Raw genomic sequence first — 17549 nt, 5'->3', positions numbered from 1 at the left:
CTGGCCACACTCCCAACCATGGACCAGTTGAGCTCTCAAACAGACTACACAGTGGGACTGGGTGGAGTTTGGCTCATTTATTTAAATAAAACTCACATGTGTTTAGGAAGAGATAGACTGGATTCAGCCTGAGTTCTCCCAGCCAGGTTCTCAATCTACCTGAATGTGGAAAAAGTCTGTCTCCTTTCAGAGACGGCAGAGGCCAGACTTGCTGCTGTCTTAATCTCTACAGTCTGGAAGGCAACCTGTGGCTGGACCTGAGAAGTGGGGAGCGTTGTGGATTCAGCAGAGATGTATTCCAAGACATGAGGCCTCCCCTCCTGGCGCTGGAGATAGCCCTGGTTCAGCAGGTGCAGGATGCAGGACAGCACGTCCACACTGTGGCAGCAGAAGCTCAGGAACTGCACCCCGGGGCCCAGCTCGCCCTTCTGACAGGCATCGATCACCTACAGCAGCAAGGGAGCCCCACTGCAGTGGCTGCAGCCCCACACAGCCCCTGTGCCCCCTCTGCCCACACCACCCTCGTACCCTGAACACCAGGTTGTCGATGTGCAGCTGCTTCTCCACCTTGAGGATGCGGGTGATGAGGCAGCACAGGACGTTCCTCTTCCTTTCCAGGGCGCTCACCTCGGCCCTCTCTGTCCGCAGGTACCTCTGCTGGGGCAGCAGCCTCAGCTGGCGGTCGGAGCTCTGGGCCAGGGCTGCCTGGTTCAGCTGCAGTGCACCTGGAGCCAGCCCCCAACCCCGGCTCAGCCAAGCCTCGAGCTGAGCCCTGAAGGAGCCCCAGGACACACGTGGGGCTGGGGGACCCAAGCTGGGCCTGCTGCAGCTGCCTGCACCGCTGGCCACCCCGCCCTGTCCCCAGCATGTGGCTCCAAGCCACAGGCACGCACACAGCCCCTGGCCCCAGCCCAAGCCCATACACAGACCTGAGACCCACCCACCCACACTGACCCAGGCCCTGTCCATGGCCCCGAGCCACACCCCACACATCACCCCCAGCCCTACATTGGCCTCAGGCCCTACCCTGACACACAACCCGTGCCCTGAGCACCAACACGTGGACCCAGCCCCTTCACCAGCCCTACAAGCTCCTGTACCCCTAAGCCCAGCACCCCCTCGGGGTTCAGGCCAGCCCCTCCCCTGGGTGCCCCAGCCCCGCACTCACCCCCTGGCGTGCAGCTCCCCACCAGGATGCCCTGGCCGTGGGTCAGCGGTGTCAGTGCTTGGTGCACCAGGTCAGCAGGGAGCCCTGTAGCCTGCAGCAGGGCCTCCACAGCCACCTCCTGCAGCACAGGGTGGGAGGGCAATGGCCAAGACTCACTGGCCACGGGCCCTGCCTAAGAATGGGGTCCTGTGCCCCAAACACTGCTGGAGACCCCACCAGAAGGAAAGGGAGGACACAGCCCTGCCATGCTCCAGCCTCCCCTGCCTCCCTGGCCCCATCGTGGCTCCAGCCCCTACCTGGGCGCTGTTGAAGCACAGCAGGATGTACATCTGCAGCGTGGACACGTGCAGAACGCAGTCTCCAAACTGCAGCTCGGCGTGGCCCAGCCACGTCCACTGCAGCCGACGGGGCTTCGTGCACTCCCAGCCCAGCTGGCTCTGGCCTGCCAGGGACAGTGTCAGTGCCAGGGACGGGGACCAGCCCTGCCAGGCACTCCCAGCCCACCACCACTTGTGGCTGAGCTGCCCTGGAGGGTCTGGGCACACCCCCGGCCACAGAACTCACTCTGCCAGCAGAAGTCAGCAAACTCATCCAGTGGGGAGCTCAGCACCGCTGGGAAAAACCTCCCAGGGTTATCCATGCAACACAGTGGGGAAACAGGCCAGCAGCGCGGGGACAGGGCCAGCACCTTCACCTCTGGCACATCTGTCACTGTGGCTGTTCCCAGCACCTGGGCACAGGGGCACGAGGGCAGCTCAAGTCAGGCTCCGGGATCCCCGCAAGGAAAGCCGGCGGCCTCCGGCCTGCCCACGCCCCCTTCCCTCTCACCTCCTCCAGGCCCGTGTCCAGCTCCAGCAGCCACTTATCCTGCTCCTGCAGCTGGAAGAGGCGGAACTGCCGCTGGAGCTCCTCCGACTCGGCCAAGTTGCTCAGCATATCTTGGGGAAAGCGGCTGGGGAAGCACAGCCCGATCTGCTCCACGATGCCTTCCTCCAGCCATGACGGCCCTTGTGTCAGGAGCCGGTCCCCCAGGTAGTGCCTGCCACGGCCACCAGCTTCAGTCAGGGCTGGCCCCGAGCCCTGTGGCCATCAGCCACCCACCAGGAGACAGCCACAGGTCCGAGCCCACCGTATTCCACGGCACGTGGCCCCTCCCTGTCCCCAGCAGGGAATGTGATTCCACACACTGGCAGCACCCGCAGGCCCTCTGCACTCCATGATCCCATAAAAGCAAAGTGGGAGCACCACTGCCACAGCAGGCCAAGCTCCCCCAGCACACCAGGCCACGCTGCAGCAGGCCCCTGGTTCTGGAGACACAGCAGCCTCACCTGTAGAAGTGTTCAAAGGTGTGGGCAAACTCCAGGCCACTGAAGACGACAAAGGGCTCCAAGAACTGCTGCAGCCGCTCCAGAGGCCCCGTGCTGCCCGCAGCCCTGCGGAGCTCCTGGATCTGCATGTCAAGGTAGCGGGCAAACTGCTCACTCACCTGCAAGGGACAGGGCTGGCTACAGACAGGACTCACCAGGTGCCCACAGGGCCGGGATGGGGGAATGTCCCTGCAGGGAGCAGCTGGGAAACTCTGGCACTCCCAGGGACCGAGGGTGCCCAGGCACCAGCCCAAGGCCAGAGTGTGCCAGGGCTGGGCCCACCCTGGGATGAGCACCACGCACCTGAGCTGGGCACCATCCGGGGTGCCGGGGCAGGGCTCTGTGGCTCAGAGGGAACAGGACACCACCCACCCAGAGCTTGCCCCAGTGCCGTGGGCCAGGGCAGCTCCCCAGCCCTTGCCCGGGACCACAGCACCGGGGCTGTGCTCCCTCGACTCACATGCAGCGCAGTCAGGAAGGAGAGCTGCAGCAAAGCCCCGGCAAAGCCCTGGCCCAGGGCCAGCACAAAGGCGGCCTGCTGCCCAAAGAGCTCCTCCGTGGCCCCGCGCAGGCGCCGGTACAGCCGGCAGTAGCGCTCCGCAAGGTCCGGCGCCTGCCCCGCCGCCTCCAGGAACCGCTGCACCTGCGGGAGCAGCGCGAGGGCTGAGCCCGCAGCGGGACGTGCCCCTGGAACATCCCCAGCCCTGCCCTGCCGACACCAACTGCCTGGCTCCCCGGGACTCGGGGCCCTGCTGCCGCTGCAGGGCTGCCGAGGTGGGAGCGCAGCTCTGAGGGCTGCCCAGGGGCTGTGCGGGCACTGTGGACACGCAGCAGCAGCCCAGCAGGAAGTAACAGCCTGGCACCAGACCTGTCTCCTGGCCTGGCTGGCACTCGAGCCGTGCCAGCGTGACAAGCACAGCAGGGCTGTCCCCACATCGCTCCAGGCTCTGTGGAGGCCAGGTACAGCCCTCTGCCCTCCCCATGGCACTGCCAGACCCCGCTCCCTGCTCCAACCACCCAGGGAAGGTCCCACACCCCTCCCAGTCAGCCCTCCAAGCTCTACCTGCTGCTGCACCACACCGCGCCAGCACTGCGAAATTCCCCACAGGCCTCTCGACTTCTCCACCACCGCCTTTGCAGTCCTGGCTGGCACCTCCTTGTTCTTCCTTTCCTTCCCACCTGCCAAGGGTCAACCTCAGGCTCAGTGTAGCTCCATGAGCAGGCCCCACACACTGACCTGCCACAGCAGGGCTGAGGCACGGCCCTGCTGGGGCATGACCACAAGCATGAGCATGACCTGAGCATGATCCGGCTCAGGAGCCTCTGTGCCATAGGATGCTCCCAAGAGGAGCCCCAGGGCCACAGCCTGGCACTCTGGAGCAGCCCCTGGCTCACCAGCTGCTCTGGTCTCCTCTGGCTCGGGGCCGCCGGGGTCCACGTGCACCAGGAGCTGGGTCAGGCGCCGCACGCAGGAAGCAAAGGCAGCCCTGTGTCCTGTGGCACAGCGGGGCAGCTCCACGCTCTCCAGGTACTCAGTCAGCAGCCAGCCCAGGGGACTGACACCATCAGGGTCTGCGAGGCCAACCAGACTCAGAGCCAGGTGCCTCTGCCTGGGGCACGGCACAGGTGGGTCCCGGAGAGCGCAGGGTACCTGGGCTGGTGATGCTCTGCACCAAGGGCTTCACCAGGGCCTCCCAGAACGTCCTGCCCAGTGCCCGGGCTGCCTCGTTGTCGGGAAGGAAGCGGTTGGCAAAGCCCTGCTCGTGCCGCAGCGCCCGGTTCAGTCTGCAACAGACACCGGGCAGCACACGGTGCCAAGGGCTGGAGAACTCCCATGGGAAAGCAGAATACAGTGGTGGCTCCCTGCTCTGCCCTTTGCCAAGGCACGATGGCTCGCTGGCCCCACTAGCCACCAGCAGCCAGGGAGAGCCCCTTGCTGTCTCGGGGCCTGCCCCCAATGGCCCTTGGGGCCTTCGCCCCTCCTGCCAAATGGGGGCTGTGCAGTGCCTGTGGCCACGAGATCCTGCTGTGCCTGGCCAACCTCTGTCAGGACGTGCCAGCCCTGGGGGGACCGGCATCCTGCTCTAGGGGGGTAGCCCAGCTTAAACCCAGATGACCCCAAGGTGGCTCTGGCCAGGAAGGATCTCTGGTGGCCAGGAAGGAGCAAGGGCCCCTCCCATCCAGGTGACACAGCCAGCTGCTCCTTTCCCAGCCCCGCAGTTCCCTACAGGCTGCCAGCCATGTCCCCCCGGGACACCAGGGATGCGATGGCACAGCCAGGACACGACTCACCTGCCAAAGAGCTGCAGCAGCCGCCCCCGGTCTCGGCAGATCTCCTGGCTCCAGGCATGAGCCCGAGCAGTGCAGGAGAGGAACGTCCGCCGGCACAGCTGCTCCCTGAAGATGGGCCAGAAGGTGGGCTTGGGACCCAGCACCTCGATGCCACGCACGCGTGTGTCGATGCCACCCTGCAGGACAGCGGGACCCTCAGTTCCTGGGGCACAGCCCCAGCGCCCCACACTGCCCACTCCCAGCCCCAGGCCCAGCTCCCCTACCTGCTGGCACCGCTTCACGCGGATCTGGATGATGGGCCAGAAGCGGGTCATGTTCTCCAGCAGGATCACTCTGCTGTCCGAGGGCAGGATGGTCACCTGCACGGAGGCATGAGCCCTCAGCGTGACAGGCAGCCCAAGAAGGCTCCCACAGTGCAGCTCCTGCCATTCCCACCTCCCCGAGGGCACCTCCCAGGGCCTCACACCACAGCCACACCTCCCCGGGGCACGGCAAGGACCAGCCCGCCACTCCCACGGGGACTCACCGCATTGAGCTCTGTCCTGATGGTGGCAGGGCTGTCCCCACCCAGCACCACGACCCTCGATGGCATATAGCTGGAGTCCTCGCTGGCCACCAGCATGCTCAGCTCCCTGCAGCACAGCAAACACGAGGCTGCCCGGCCATCCCCGCCTCCCTGCCCTAACCCTGACAGCACCACGCACTGCCCGTCAGTCCCGCTGCCCCCAGGACGGGGACACTGTGGCAGGGCTGGCACAGATCCCCAAAGCCCTCTCCTCCACACACAGCCCTGCCGGCCCAGCCCCACCTGATCACCACTCCACACTGCATGTGCACAGTGATGAAGTGGGAGCCGGTGCTGCCGTTCGACTCCCAGTAGGTCCTGGGGTTCCTGTCCATGAGCTTGCTGGCCTGGTGCGAGTTGGAAGAGACCTGCACCTTCTCCCAGCACTTGTCCTCCTTCACCTCCATGCTGGAGCCTGTGGGCAGAGCACAAGGAGCTTCCAGCCACCAAGCCTGGGCTCAACTCCCCCTGCCTCCACTCACCTTGGCATAGGTTGTGCAGGAAGACATCAAAGAAGGGGATGCTGATGGGCTGCTGGCTCCGGCGGTGCTCCTCAATCTGTCCCAGGACCAGCTGTGGGATGGGGCAAGGCTCTTACCAGGGGCCCCAGGTCCTGCTCCCCTGAGCCCCTGCAGGGCTGTGCCAGGCAGAGAGCACAAGGCCGTCCCTCAGCAGTAGGCACAGCCTGATGCCCCCAGACCCAAATCCTCAGGCAGCTGTGCCTCCCCAGGCCCACCTGGATGCAGCCAGCCAAGATGCTGCTCATCAGCTTCTTGTAGAGGCCGGCGTACTTCTCACACTCCGTCAGCAGGTTGAGCAGGGCCGGCACCAGCGCCAGGACTGTGCTGTGCTTTTCCAGGGCTTTGCACAGAGCCTCGTGGGTGCCCACGTGGCACATCACCACCACACAGTCCTTGCTGGCACTGCCCAGGCGGTGCAGGAAGCCCACGACCTCCTGCAGCACCTACTGAGATGCAGCCATGAGCAGACGTGGGGCACTGCTGGCAACTCCCCAGGGCCCCCCAGCAACCGGAGCTGCAGCTCCATTCCCCTCATCCCAGCCCCACCAGAGCCTGGCCAGGCACAGCCAGACTGGGCACAGGGCCACCAGGTCACGGACATGGCCAGGACAGACGCTCCCCACCTCTCCCAGCACCTCGGACACAAGGCCAGGCTGCCACCCGCGGGGCCCTGCTTGCCTGAGGCACAGCCAGCACAGCCACCCTGCCTGCTGGGAGTCCCGGGGCCCCCTCACCTCCCAGCTGCTGCTGTGGGTGATCAGGAAGGACACACAGGGCTCCACACACTCATGCCAGGGCAGCACATCCTCCTCATAACTGTCCAGGAACTTGTTCAGGATCCTGGGTGACGGAGGGGGCAGGCTCAGGCTGGGGCACAGGGACAGCAGTGCTACAGGCAGCCCTGCTTCCCTGCCCCGCCTGGAAGGCACCTCTCCAGGACTGGGAACCAAGGCTCCCTGGCACCTTGCACACACCACCAGCACCCAGGCATGTCCTCTGCTGCCCCGTATGTCCCCACCAGCACCCAGGCATGTCCTCTGCTGCCCCGTATGTCCCCACCAGCACCCAGGCACAGCTGCTCTGGCTCCATGTGGCCCTGTGCCCCAGGACACACCAATCAGCACCTGCCTACAGGCTGGGGTGAGCCTGCCCCCAGTGAAGAATACCCCCACCAGATCCCACAAACAGCATGACCACCAGCACTCACACACCTGCTCAGGGGGTCCCACGCTCCCCCCAGTTGCCCTGCACCCACCTGAGGATGCTCAGGCTCACGGCTTTCTCTGTCCCCAGCAGCTCCAAGCTGTGCAGCAACAGCCTGAAGCAGCTGTGGTCCTGCAGCAGCTGGGCCACGTGGCCAGAGGGAACAGGGCCTTCACTGCACAGCTGCCGCTCCAGGGCCACCACCACCTCCTTGGACAAGCCACCATCGTCCAGGCCACCCAGCAGCATCTGCACGCCCTTTGGGTCCAACAGGACCTCTCTGCCTGCCATGACAAGGACACGTGAGCCCAGCCCAGGCACTCACTCCAGCGGCAGCAGCCCCTCAGGGTGCTCTGCCCTGCCGGGCCAGGCAGCCCTGCCCGTGGCACCCACGGGGCCGTGGCACGGGCAGGGTGGGCAGCACGGTACCTGCTGCCTCCGGGCCCAGGGGCAGCCCGTGCTCCGCCAGGCGATTGATGGCGCTGAGGGCCAGCACTGCCTGGGGGCAGCCGCTGCTCTGCCCGGCCCTCCAGCAGCTCTGCAGCACTGCCAGGAGATCGCAGCTCGCCAGCTGCTCCGCCAGGCCCCGGTGCCCATCCATCAGCATGTTCACCACCAGCAGGCCGTTCTGCACCCCTGAGGAGCCCCTGTGGGGACACAGCCGTGCCACTCTCCACCCCAGGCACAGAGCCTCCCCTGCACCCACAAGCTACCTGCCCGCCCTGCCCATCCTTCTCCCCAACCTCAGCCGCTCCCCACACTCTGCCCCTACCCTGGGACCCTCTGCATGGTGCTCAGGGCAGCAGGGATGCTGCTCAGCAGGCCGGCAGAGCCCTTGCTGGAGGCAGAGCCGATGCTGGCAAAGATCTCCCTCATCATCTGTGCGTCGCCGTGGTTCCAGGGCAAGCACTTCCCACCGGCACCTCCCGGCTCAGCGTCCGCAGCTCCCACCAGCACCTTCAGGGCCTGCGAGGACGAGAGCGGCACACAGGGAGCGGCCCCTCCACCACGCCCGGGGCAGCCCGCGCACCCCTGCCCACCCCCGCATCCCCCGGCGCTCACCGCCAGCCCGGCCTGCTGCACCAGGGCGGAGCAGCCGTGCTGCTGCATGCAGGCCAGCACGGCCCGCACGCCGCCCTCCGTGGCAAAGGGCACGCGCCACTCGTACCGGGCCAGCAGCACGGCCAGCAGACGCAGCGTCACCGCCACCAGCGCCTTCTCTGCCACCTCCGTGCTCAGCAGCTCCACTGACACCTGCACCAGCTTCTCCCTGCGTGTCACAGGACACCTCAGGCAGAGCCCCCTTGGGCCCTGCCAGCCACCTCTTTCCTGCCCACGCTGCAGCTGGGACAGCCCTGCCAATGCGCCTGCCTGGGACAAAGGGACACAAAATCCACCTTTCCTCTTGCACATACCACCCTTCACACTCCCGCTCTTCCAGCTCAGCACGGTCCCCCACCCTGCCCAAAGGGCCCTCTCCAGGCAGCAGGAGGAGTGCGCAGCACCCCAGCACTCACCCAGCTCTCCCGGTGCCCAGCCTGTCCTGGGCTGTGCCGACTTGCTGCTCCGACTTGGGCTCCTCCTCCAGCATCTTCAGGATGTGCTTGAGCCCAGCTAAGCGCAGCCCCACCGCTGAGCTGCTGCTCTGGATCACCTCCACCACAGCCGCAACCTTGGCCAGCGAGCCGCTCTCACTCAGCCCCTTGGAGCCGCCCAACGCTGGCCGGAGGGACGGAGGCGTCAGGACAGCCTGGAGGTGACACCTCCAGCAGCTCCCAGGGCGCCACACGCCCACACACCCAGCACCCACAGGCACCCCACTTCAGGCAGCCCTGCCCAGAGCCTTCCCCTGTGGAGGCTGCAGTGCTGCTGCCAGCACTGCACCTGCGCCCCAGCGTGTGGCAGGACATTACCTTGGCTCTGCTCCTCCGTCACCTCTGGCAAGAACAGCCCTTCCCTCTCCAAGAGCTCGCTGAACAGCTGGGAGTCCGACTTCACTGCCACTTCACTGCAGCCTTGGGGTGACCCTGGGGCTGCAGAAAGGTCTCCCTCCACTGCCTTGGCCATTGTGCCTTCAGGGCCGGTGCTCCTGTCACCCTCTGAGGATGCTGTGGTGCTCCCTCTACCATCCTGCTCTGCCCGTCTCCCGAGGAAGTGTCTGGCATAGACACGGGAGCCACGCAGGTCACGCAGAGAGCTGCCCTGGCACCGCTTCTCCAGGACCTGCAGCACCTTCTGGGCCAGCTCCACAGGTACCGACAGCTGCATCAGGGCTTCTTCATCCACCTGTGACAGCCACACCCACGGGGGCAAGTTCATCTCGGGCTCGCCACGCACCCCACGGCCCTTGTGGCAGCCACTGGCACAACGGACAGAAAGGCTGCACCGCCAGAGATGCCCAGGGCCACTCCCCACTGCCACCCTCCCCTGCCTGTCCCCAGCCCAATTCCCACCAGCCCACACCTCCCCACCCGTGCTCACCACCCAACTGCAACTGGCAGAATGGCCCCACGGCCTTGCCTCGCCTGCCCAAACCCTGCTGGACAGTCACTCTTCCAGTCAGGGGACACTGCCTTTCCTCTCATCTCCACTCACTGCTCTGCTGGGCCAAGCTCTCCAAGCTTTCGCCATCCCCACTCACCCTCCCATTTCTGCCCCGTTCAGGCTGTCCCTGCACAGCTCACACTTGCCATCTCCTCTGGGCCTGCTCCTTTCCCTAATGCTCCCTTTGCTTCTCCCTCCCATCTCCCTGCTGCAGGCACTGGCCCCTACCTGCTCTCCCTGGTGCTGCTGGATCAGACAGGTGATCTCTTTCTGCTCCTGTGCTTCCAGCTTCCTCACAAAGAAGAGCAGCTCCCACCATTCGGCACGGCTCAGTGTGTCTGCAGCCTTGGGCAGCTGCTGCCCCAGGTAAGGCAGGGAGTACAGCCCCCCCAAGGGCTTGCACAGGAATGGCTGTGGAACTGCAGGGGAGTAGAGCAAGGAAGGGCACTGTCAACTCTGCCAACTCCCCCGTCCTCTGCTGCACACTCCTCATTCTCCAAGAAAAGAGCTCATGCTGGGCAGAAGAGGTCCCCAGCTTGTTGGGAGAAAGGAAGGTGACAGGAGGGTAGTGGGAGAGTTGTAACAGGCTTGAAGGAGACCGATGGGCTGCTCACCTGCTCTTAGTCTGTGGTTTCGTGTCAGGGTATTCACCCTCTCCTGGCCCTCAAGCTCCTTTTGTTCTGAAGGGCCAATGATCTCAACCATGTGCCAGTGAACCCAGTACGTACAGCCCAGAGCTTGCCAGTACACCTGAAGAGGAGAGCCCAGAATACACCCAGCTGGTAGAAGGCAAGCCCAACCCCAGTGTTCCCATGCAAGGCTGCACAGGAGAGCAGACATGCCCCTTGGCATCACCTGCTCCCCCAGCAGCATTACCTGCACTGGGGGCATGCCATCATTGCTGCGGCGGAATTCGCCCTCGTCACCGGCGCTGACCTGCTCATAGTCCTCGAGCATGCGCACCCGCATGCCGCTCACCAGCGTGGCCTGCACGTAGTCCACGTAGCTGCTGCGGCTCGGGAAGGCCGAGCGCGTCTTGAAGGTCACGGGCTCCTTCACTGGGGACGTGGGGGCTGCTTCGGCAGCAGTGCTGGCTGGGGTCTTGTGCTGGAAGATGGAACGGACAGGGCGAGGCTGCAGGTCCCGCTGGGGCAGCGGCTCTGCCTTGTGCCTGTGGCTCCAGCCCATCACGTGCACCAGCTCCGAGATGAGGTTTGCCATGGCCATGCTGAACTCAAACTCCTGCTTCACACGGCTCCTCTCCTCAGGGACAGGGCTGGGCACAGCACAGCCCTGCTGCTCCTCTCCCTGCTCCACGCCACTGCTCAGCTTGTCCAGGAGAGAAGTCACACACAGGTAGTGCTTCACCAGCACAAACAGCTGCTTCCCAGGGATCTGCAACAAGCACAGCTCTCACACTCGGCCTGCAGATTACTTCCAGCCCCCAGCTCTCTGAGCCATCAGCTCATTCCCAGGCAGGCTCCCGTGACAGCTCCAGACCAGCTGGCACAGCAGAGACCTCTCAGCCCACCCTCCCCTCCCTGCTCGCAGACCAGGCTCTCCAGGTGCCTCTCACCAGACCCAGGTCCTGTGCCAGCTTTCCCCCAGCCAGTCCTGCTCACCTGCCCACCTTCAGCTCCCCTCCTGTCCCAGACAAGCTGCCAGCTCTGGCCCCCACTCCCACCCCTCCTGGCCCCTCATGCCCCGCAGGCCCAGGGCTGCTGGCGGCTCTGTCACCACCTGTGGGAGGTGAATCCCCTTGAAGGACATGCAGTGCTCTGCAGAGGACATGACCTCAGCAAACAGCTCCAGCAAGGTGCAGCGACTGTCGAAGTCCATGTGCTGCTCAATGCCATCCTGCTGGCTCAGGGACAGCAGCACATAGGCCCGGCTCCCTGCAACAACAACAAAACTCTTCAGGCCCCAGAAAGACAACCCTCACCCACCTTCCCTGACAGAGACAGAGCTGCAGGGAAGGAACAGCTTTGCTGCTCAGTGTCACCTGAACCACGTTCTGGCCCTTCCTCTGGAGTGGCAACATTTTGCTCCACAGTGTATTTTTTCTACCCCTAAAGCTGTGAGATTCTCACAAAGCAGCAACCCCAAATAACTGATTCTAGAACAGGGTTCCAGGGAAGAAAAGAAGTCAGGTTTTACGCTGAATAAGCCCCTCCTCTGCCCCACTGCAGAGCTGCATGAACTCAGGCACTAGGACAGGGAAAGCCACATCTCCTGTGGGATACACCACAACCAGCAACATTCCAGGTGCACCCAAGTCTCATCAGGCACTTCCAAGCCACGGCAGCTCCTCTTAAATGAGAAAACTGGGTGAGGACCAACTTCTACTGACCAGGGCTGTGTCAAGCCCTTTGGCACTGGTTTTCATTGCAAGGGTACATGGAAGGAGATTTTCTGTTTCTCTAAGTGTATCAAGTCAAGGACCTTTTCACTGCAAAAAGTCAAAGTAAGAAGGAAGCCATAAACAAGAACATGAAGAATCACAAACCTGACTGACAAATGCTAATGGATGCAGTGAGGAGAAACAAATCTGGTCAGTCATAACAATTAGTAAGGACATCTGGACAACAATTAGTAAGGACATCTGGCATGTGAGAATGATTATTTTTCTGTAAGATTATCTGATTAATTGGAATTGGCAAGGAACACAAAAGGGGGTGCAGAGAATGGGCCATAAAAGGTGCCAGTCATGTTTAAACCATGGCTGATCAGTGTGTTTGTTTGACAGCCCTGTACCTGACTGACACAGTTTGTCCTACTTTCTTATTGAATCTTTACTAAGTCTCTCTACCCTGTGCGTGTGCTGCAAAGACCGAGTGCCAGCTGCTGGTGAGACCTGCATGAGTGGCATTTGGTACCACGAACCGGAGCCTCACTGAGGGTGTGGGAGCCCCATGGAGTCAGTCAGTGCAGTGAGTGACAGCTGGAGGTGCCATCACTCTCTGGATCAAATAATGGATTTGAGCTTGGAGTGCCAGTTATCAGGAAGACTGGTGTACAGCTGACCCAGATCAAATTACTCAGTTCTGATCAGGTGTGTAGGAGTCCCTGGCCTGACACGCCAGCTACTGTGCAAGAGTCAGCTCCAGTGCTAGTGCCTGGAGTTGGCGGGATCCTCGGTCATCAGCCACTGGGGAGAGAACAAGTCTGAGTTCTGAAGAACAGCTGCTGGAAGGGAGGCAAGTGAAGAGTTCAGCACCAGCAGCTGAAGCAGAACTGCAGTGCCTGGGGCCAGTGGGAAAGGGTGACTGTCTGCATACTTCCCAACCCTGCTGTGCATGTAACTCATCAGCAAAACTTCATGCTGGAATAGCAAGGAGGAGGTCCTGGGTCCAGACCAAGGTATGAGGTGGGTGGTGGGTGTGCTGGAAGTCCCAAGGGATGTGTTAATGTGAACTGTGGAACAAAAGTGCTACAGGTTTACTGGCAGGTAGCAGGCTTTAACAATGAGCACGGGGATCCCTGAGACTGGTAGAAGGGCTTGGATCCAGGCACATGTTCAGGAGAGAAGGGCCATGCTGGTACCCAAGGGATCCATGAATGTGTGTGTACTTGTGAACGTGGAAAATGCAGTACGTGCTAGCTGCAGTGACCTTCTGTCTCTGCTGGACGAAGAGCAGGAGGGGACACGGCTGGCTGTACTTGTGTTTATGTGAGTGCTGTAAGTGTGTGCTGAGTCCTGCCTGTGTCTGTGCTACAGGATGGGCAATCAGCTTTGCTACTGGTTGAACCTGCAAATGGAAAACTTGCAAATGACAGCTGCATCTCTCAGCTTGAGAAACTACAGATTCCCCAGGCTGGGCTCCAGCAGTGGAGCAGAGGTGCTGGGGCTGCCAGAGGAGCCTTTACATTCCTTCACACTCCTAACAGTTAATCAGCATCCCAGCTCAGAAACCTGGCAGGGGAAAGAGTTTCTAACTCCAAGAGCAGTCCAGACAACTGCAACCATGGAAGTCTGGAAGATCCACACTGATTCTTCCCCTTTTGCCAAGAAGCCCCGAGACATGCTGCTTCCCAGGCATTTCACCCATCCCAAAGGCCTGGCACCCCTCAGCTGCCCAGCAACCCCTCCTCAGTGGCACCGAGCAGGAGCAGCCCCCACCTGCATCGTGTGCACCCAGAGCGTGCAGCATCTCGCCGGCACTGCGGCGGATCTGCTTCTCCCTGTGGCACAGCATCCTCGTCAGCAGCTCCAGGGCTCCCGCCTCCCTGAAGGCACCCGCCAGGGAGCCGATGCTGGCGTAGGCACCCAGCACGTGCACCGTGCTCAGGATGGAGCACTCGGGTGTCCCGGCCTCGGCCACCTGGCGCCTGGCTCGCTGCACCAGGCTCCTGACATCGGCCTTCATCTCCAGCAGCGAGGCTTCGTCCAGCAAGGCTTCGTCCAGCGAGGCTTCGGCCAGCGAGGCTTCCGTGGCCAATGGACCAGGCGCCTTCTCCTCTTTCAGCCTTGGCCCTTCCGGCCTCCTCTGGCCCAGCAGCACTGGGCAGCTGGCGCAGACCTCTTCTGCAGACATCCACATGGAGATGTTCTCTGCCTTGGTCTCTCCAGAGGAGGCACTGCCGCCTCCCGCTGCTCTCTCTTCCAAGCTAACAACGCTCCACTGCACCAGGTATTCCGGACGGTCGTCGTGGCCCCGCCGCTGCCGGAGCAGCTTCTCTGGGCGGGCCTGCAGCTTGGGCCCCAGCTGCACAAGCAGGGTGCCATTGTGCTTCTCATTCACCATGGCAGCAGATGTGTCTGCAGAGACAGAGGGGAAGCAGGAGCTGGGGAGAGGTGGCTGAGGCATGCTATGGCTAGAGAGCCGTGTTCCTGTGTGTGACAGTGCTGGTGATATGGCAATGCAGCCATAAAAATGTGCTTTTATACCAGCTGTACTCAAGGACAGTGCTGTACAGCCCTAACACAGCAAGTATGAGATATGGCTTACTTTCTCCTTGAAAAGCCGCATATAGTTACAATATAACAGGGCAAAACACAGTGATTTCTGGACTGTCCAACAGACTGTGGGCACGGCAGGAATACGGACAGCAGTGCCCAGGAAGGACAGCTTTCCCCAGGAAGCTTAGCTATAACACCCGGCTGCGTGCTGATGGAGCGAGCTGCCCGAGGCAGGCAGAGCCCACATGCGGTATCAGGAGGCCAGCACAAGCTGCACATGGCCCAGCCGGAACCGGGACACGGTGAGGGACAGGCCTGTGCCCGGGCACACATGCTAAAGGCAGGCGGCACGGCACTGCCATCCCCGTGGAGAGGGTTCGTGCGGGCCGGCCGCGCCAGCGGCAGCACCAAAGCTCCTTCCAGGCGCGGGCAAAGCGAGAGCTCGCCGGGCACGGAGCACTGGACCCGGCCCGGTTCTTGCCCGGCCGGCCGGTGGCCGCGACCGAGGCCTCCCGCAAACGGCCCGGGCCCGTCCCGGGCCGGTCCGCTCGGGGCGCTCCCCGGCCGCCGCCCGCCCTCCGCCGGGGCCGCGCCGAGGCCGCCGCGTTACCTCCGCCCCGCTCCCGCGCCGCTCCGGCCGCGGCGCCTGCGCGGACCCGCCCGACGGCGGCCGCGAGGGCTGGGCCGGCGGGCGGCAGCGCGGCGCTCGGCGCTCGGCGGAGCGGGGCACCGGGAGCGCAGCGCGGCGCTCGGCGGGGCGCGGAGCGGGGCGCCGGGAGCGCAGCGCGGCGCTCGGCGGGGCGCGGAGCGGGGCGCCGGGAGCGCAGCGCGGCGCTCGGCGGGGCGCGGAGCGGGGCGCCGGGAGCGCAGCGCGGCGCTCGGCGGGGCGCGGAGCGGGGCGCCGGGAGCGCAGCGCGGCGCTCGGCGCTCGGCGGAGCGGGGCACCGGGAGCGCAGCGCGGCGCTCGGCGCGCAGAGGGACGGGCAGGGTGGGACAGGGAAGGCGGCGAGGGAAGGACGCAGCGGCCGGCGGTAGAAGGGCCAGGGAGCAGTGAGGCGCTGCCGGGGCTGGGAGGAGATGATGTCCGTGATTCGCAGCTTCCCAGTCACCTTGGCTGGAAGCCACCTTCCAGTCCGCTTGCCTTCACTCCTCCACAAGCTGAGGGTGAGAGAAGAGCTCGGGTGTCCTGCAGCTAGGTTTGACACGATTGTGCCGATTGACCGCACCGGGTCACCCACCAACCTCAAACTCAAGCCAAGGCAATCCACAGCCCCACACTCATCTCTCCCACCAATTCCACTCCAGCCAGGGACTGAACACAGCAGAACTTGACCCGTGGGAAAGTGAGGAAAGACCCTGTGCATAAAAGACAAAAGTAATGCAACAGCAGCGGCATGAAAAACGCTTTATTCGCCCTGGGCATCACTCCACTGCTTTGACACGTGGCAGGTTGACATAGCTTTTCATGGGTGGGAGAGGCTTGATCTTGCGCCCAGCCCAGCCACCCTTGCGGTGCCACAAGCCCGTGTGTGGGCGCTTGCCCAGCCAGCGGTTCCGGCCCGCCTTCCCGATCACCCGCTTGTTGTGATCCACGTTGGACACGCGGCCCACTGTGGCCACGCAGGTCTCCAGCACCTAGGGGAGAGAGAAGAGCTGCAGGACTCTCTGGGGGCATACGGCTGTGTGCCCAGGCAGTCGAGCCAGGGGCAGCACAGCTCCTTTACCTGCATATGCCTTTTGGACGGCAGCTGCACGATGGCTGTCCCATTCACTTTCCGCAGCAGCACCCCACAAGTACCTGCAGCAGGCAAGAGAGGAGGCAGCTGCCTTGAGCAGCAGGACAAGTATCTCACCCTGTGACAAGCACATCCCCATGCTGGTAACTCCCCAAAGGCCCCCACTATTGTACTAAATGCAGCACTTCTTGCTGAAGACAGAGCCTTGAGGAATCAACGGGGCAGAGCTGCCCCTGCTTTTCAGAAGGGATGTGTTGCACTCTAACATAAGAAGATGGCAAATCCCTGTCACAGGCCAGTGCTCCCCTACCATCCTCTCCAGCTGTGCTCAGCCAAGCTCCTACAAGCAGTGGGTTCCCTGTGTGGGGACATACCAGCTGCCCGGATGTACTGCGCTCCCTTCCCCGGGTGGCTCTCCAGGTTGCAGATCAGCGTGCCAACAGGCAGAGCCCCCAGTGGGTACGCGTCCCCTTCACTGGCTGACACTGGAAGACAGAAGCTGACAAGTTGGGCAAGGAGCAGCCGATGAGCCCTTGGCAAGACCAGCACAGCTGCCCCTGGCCCTGGCGTGCACCTGCCATCCTACTAATGTGAGGTGAGTTCGTGATGCTGTTCCCTGGCTGCATGTTCTCCGTGGCAATGATCCAGCGCTTGCGGTTGCCGCCAGCCACCAAGGCGATGTTAGCCGACCTGCACGGAGAACCCGCGGCGGGTGAGCAGGGGGCCGGGCCGGCGCTACTGCCCGGGCCCGGGGCCGAGCCCGCACGCCGCACTCGCCTGCAAGGGTCGTATCGGACGCTGATGACCTTCTCGGTGAAGGGCTCCGGCGGGGCTCCCTCCTCGTAGCGCAGGCGCTGGAAGTCGATCATGCGGTAGCGCCGCTTGTGCCCCCCACCGATTCCCCGCACGCGGACGCGGCCTGCGGGACACGGGAGCGGCTGCAGGCGGGATCTCCCGCGCCCAGCCGGCCCCGGCAGCCCGCCCGCCCACCTGTGTGGTCGCGGCCGCCCGTCTTCTTCATGCCCACGGGCCGCACGGTGTACTTGACCCGGCACTTCCACAGCGGGTCGGTGGTGCAGCGCGGCGCCGAGCCGCCCAGCCCGCGGCAGGCGGCAGGAGCCGACACCGGCCCCGGCAGCCAGGGCTGGGGGCCGGACGGCAGCGGCGGGGGCCGGGCCCGGCGGGGGCCCGCCGACAGCAGGAGAGCGCCGAAGGCGCGGCAGAGCCCCAGCGCCGCCATGGCCACGGAAAGG

At 63.7% G+C, this 17549-nt stretch overlaps 2 protein-coding genes across 2 annotated transcripts; both read right to left on the bottom strand.

Annotated features, from left to right (window-relative positions):
- Nucleotides 1-57: 57 nt before the first annotated feature.
- On the bottom strand, nt 58-15198 carry LOC110472822 (cullin-9). Its single transcript, XM_077781922.1, has 30 exons — nt 15171-15198; nt 13781-14419; nt 11401-11555; nt 10537-11055; nt 10275-10410; nt 9889-10079; nt 9030-9435; nt 8634-8835; nt 8179-8386; nt 7889-8082; nt 7546-7763; nt 7169-7400; nt 6648-6753; nt 6129-6356; nt 5875-5965; nt 5636-5807; nt 5354-5459; nt 5091-5186; nt 4828-5003; nt 4187-4320; nt 3931-4107; nt 3599-3714; nt 2996-3178; nt 2497-2654; nt 1997-2207; nt 1733-1898; nt 1465-1610; nt 1169-1286; nt 529-725; nt 58-446 (listed from the first exon to the last, which is right to left on the bottom strand). Exons 2-30 carry the CDS (start codon nt 14403-14405, stop codon nt 156-158), a joined length of 5958 nt encoding a protein of 1985 aa, XP_077638048.1. The 5' UTR covers nt 14406-14419; nt 15171-15198; the 3' UTR covers nt 58-155.
- A 753-nt stretch (nt 15199-15951) lies between these two features.
- On the bottom strand, nt 15952-17536 carry MRPL2 (mitochondrial ribosomal protein L2). The gene is made up of 6 exons (XM_021537027.2): nt 17287-17536; nt 17074-17215; nt 16871-16986; nt 16671-16781; nt 16285-16358; nt 15952-16195 (listed from the first exon to the last, which is right to left on the bottom strand). The coding sequence occupies exons 1-6, from the start codon at nt 17534-17536 to the stop codon at nt 15983-15985; spliced, it is 906 nt and encodes a 301-aa protein (XP_021392702.1). The 3' UTR covers nt 15952-15982.
- Between the last annotated feature and the right edge of the window lie 13 nt (nt 17537-17549).

This window comes from Lonchura striata, chromosome 3 (assembly GCF_046129695.1).
Source record: "Lonchura striata isolate bLonStr1 chromosome 3, bLonStr1.mat, whole genome shotgun sequence".
Taxonomy (NCBI): domain Eukaryota; kingdom Metazoa; phylum Chordata; class Aves; order Passeriformes; family Estrildidae; genus Lonchura; species Lonchura striata.
Note: the sequence above shows the minus strand (reverse complement) of the source record. Positions and strands in the feature narration are given on the sequence as shown.

Excerpts from the sequence above, each read along its gene's own strand:
- MRPL2 (XM_021537027.2), bottom strand. The coding sequence starts at position 17,536 with ATGGCGGCGCTGGGGCTCTGCCGCGCCTTCGGCGCTCTCCTGCTGTCG. Across the intron at positions 16,782-16,870 it reads TCACATTAGTAGGATGGCAG|TGTCAGCCAGTGAAGGGGAC; the intron begins GTGCACGCCAGG and ends TCTGTCTTCCAG. Across the intron at positions 16,359-16,670 it reads GCAGTACATCCGGGCAGCTG|GTACTTGTGGGGTGCTGCTG; the intron begins GTATGTCCCCAC and ends TGCCTGCTGCAG.
- LOC110472822 (XM_077781922.1), bottom strand. The coding sequence starts at position 14,405 with ATGGTGAATGAGAAGCACAATGGCACCCTGCTTGTGCAGCTGGGGCCC. Across the intron at positions 6,754-7,168 it reads GTGAGCCTGAGCATCCTCAG|GATCCTGAACAAGTTCCTGG; the intron begins GTGGGTGCAGGG and ends TCCGTCACCCAG. Across the intron at positions 5,460-5,635 it reads CAGTGTGGAGTGGTGATCAG|GGAGCTGAGCATGCTGGTGG; the intron begins GTGGGGCTGGGC and ends GCTGTGCTGCAG.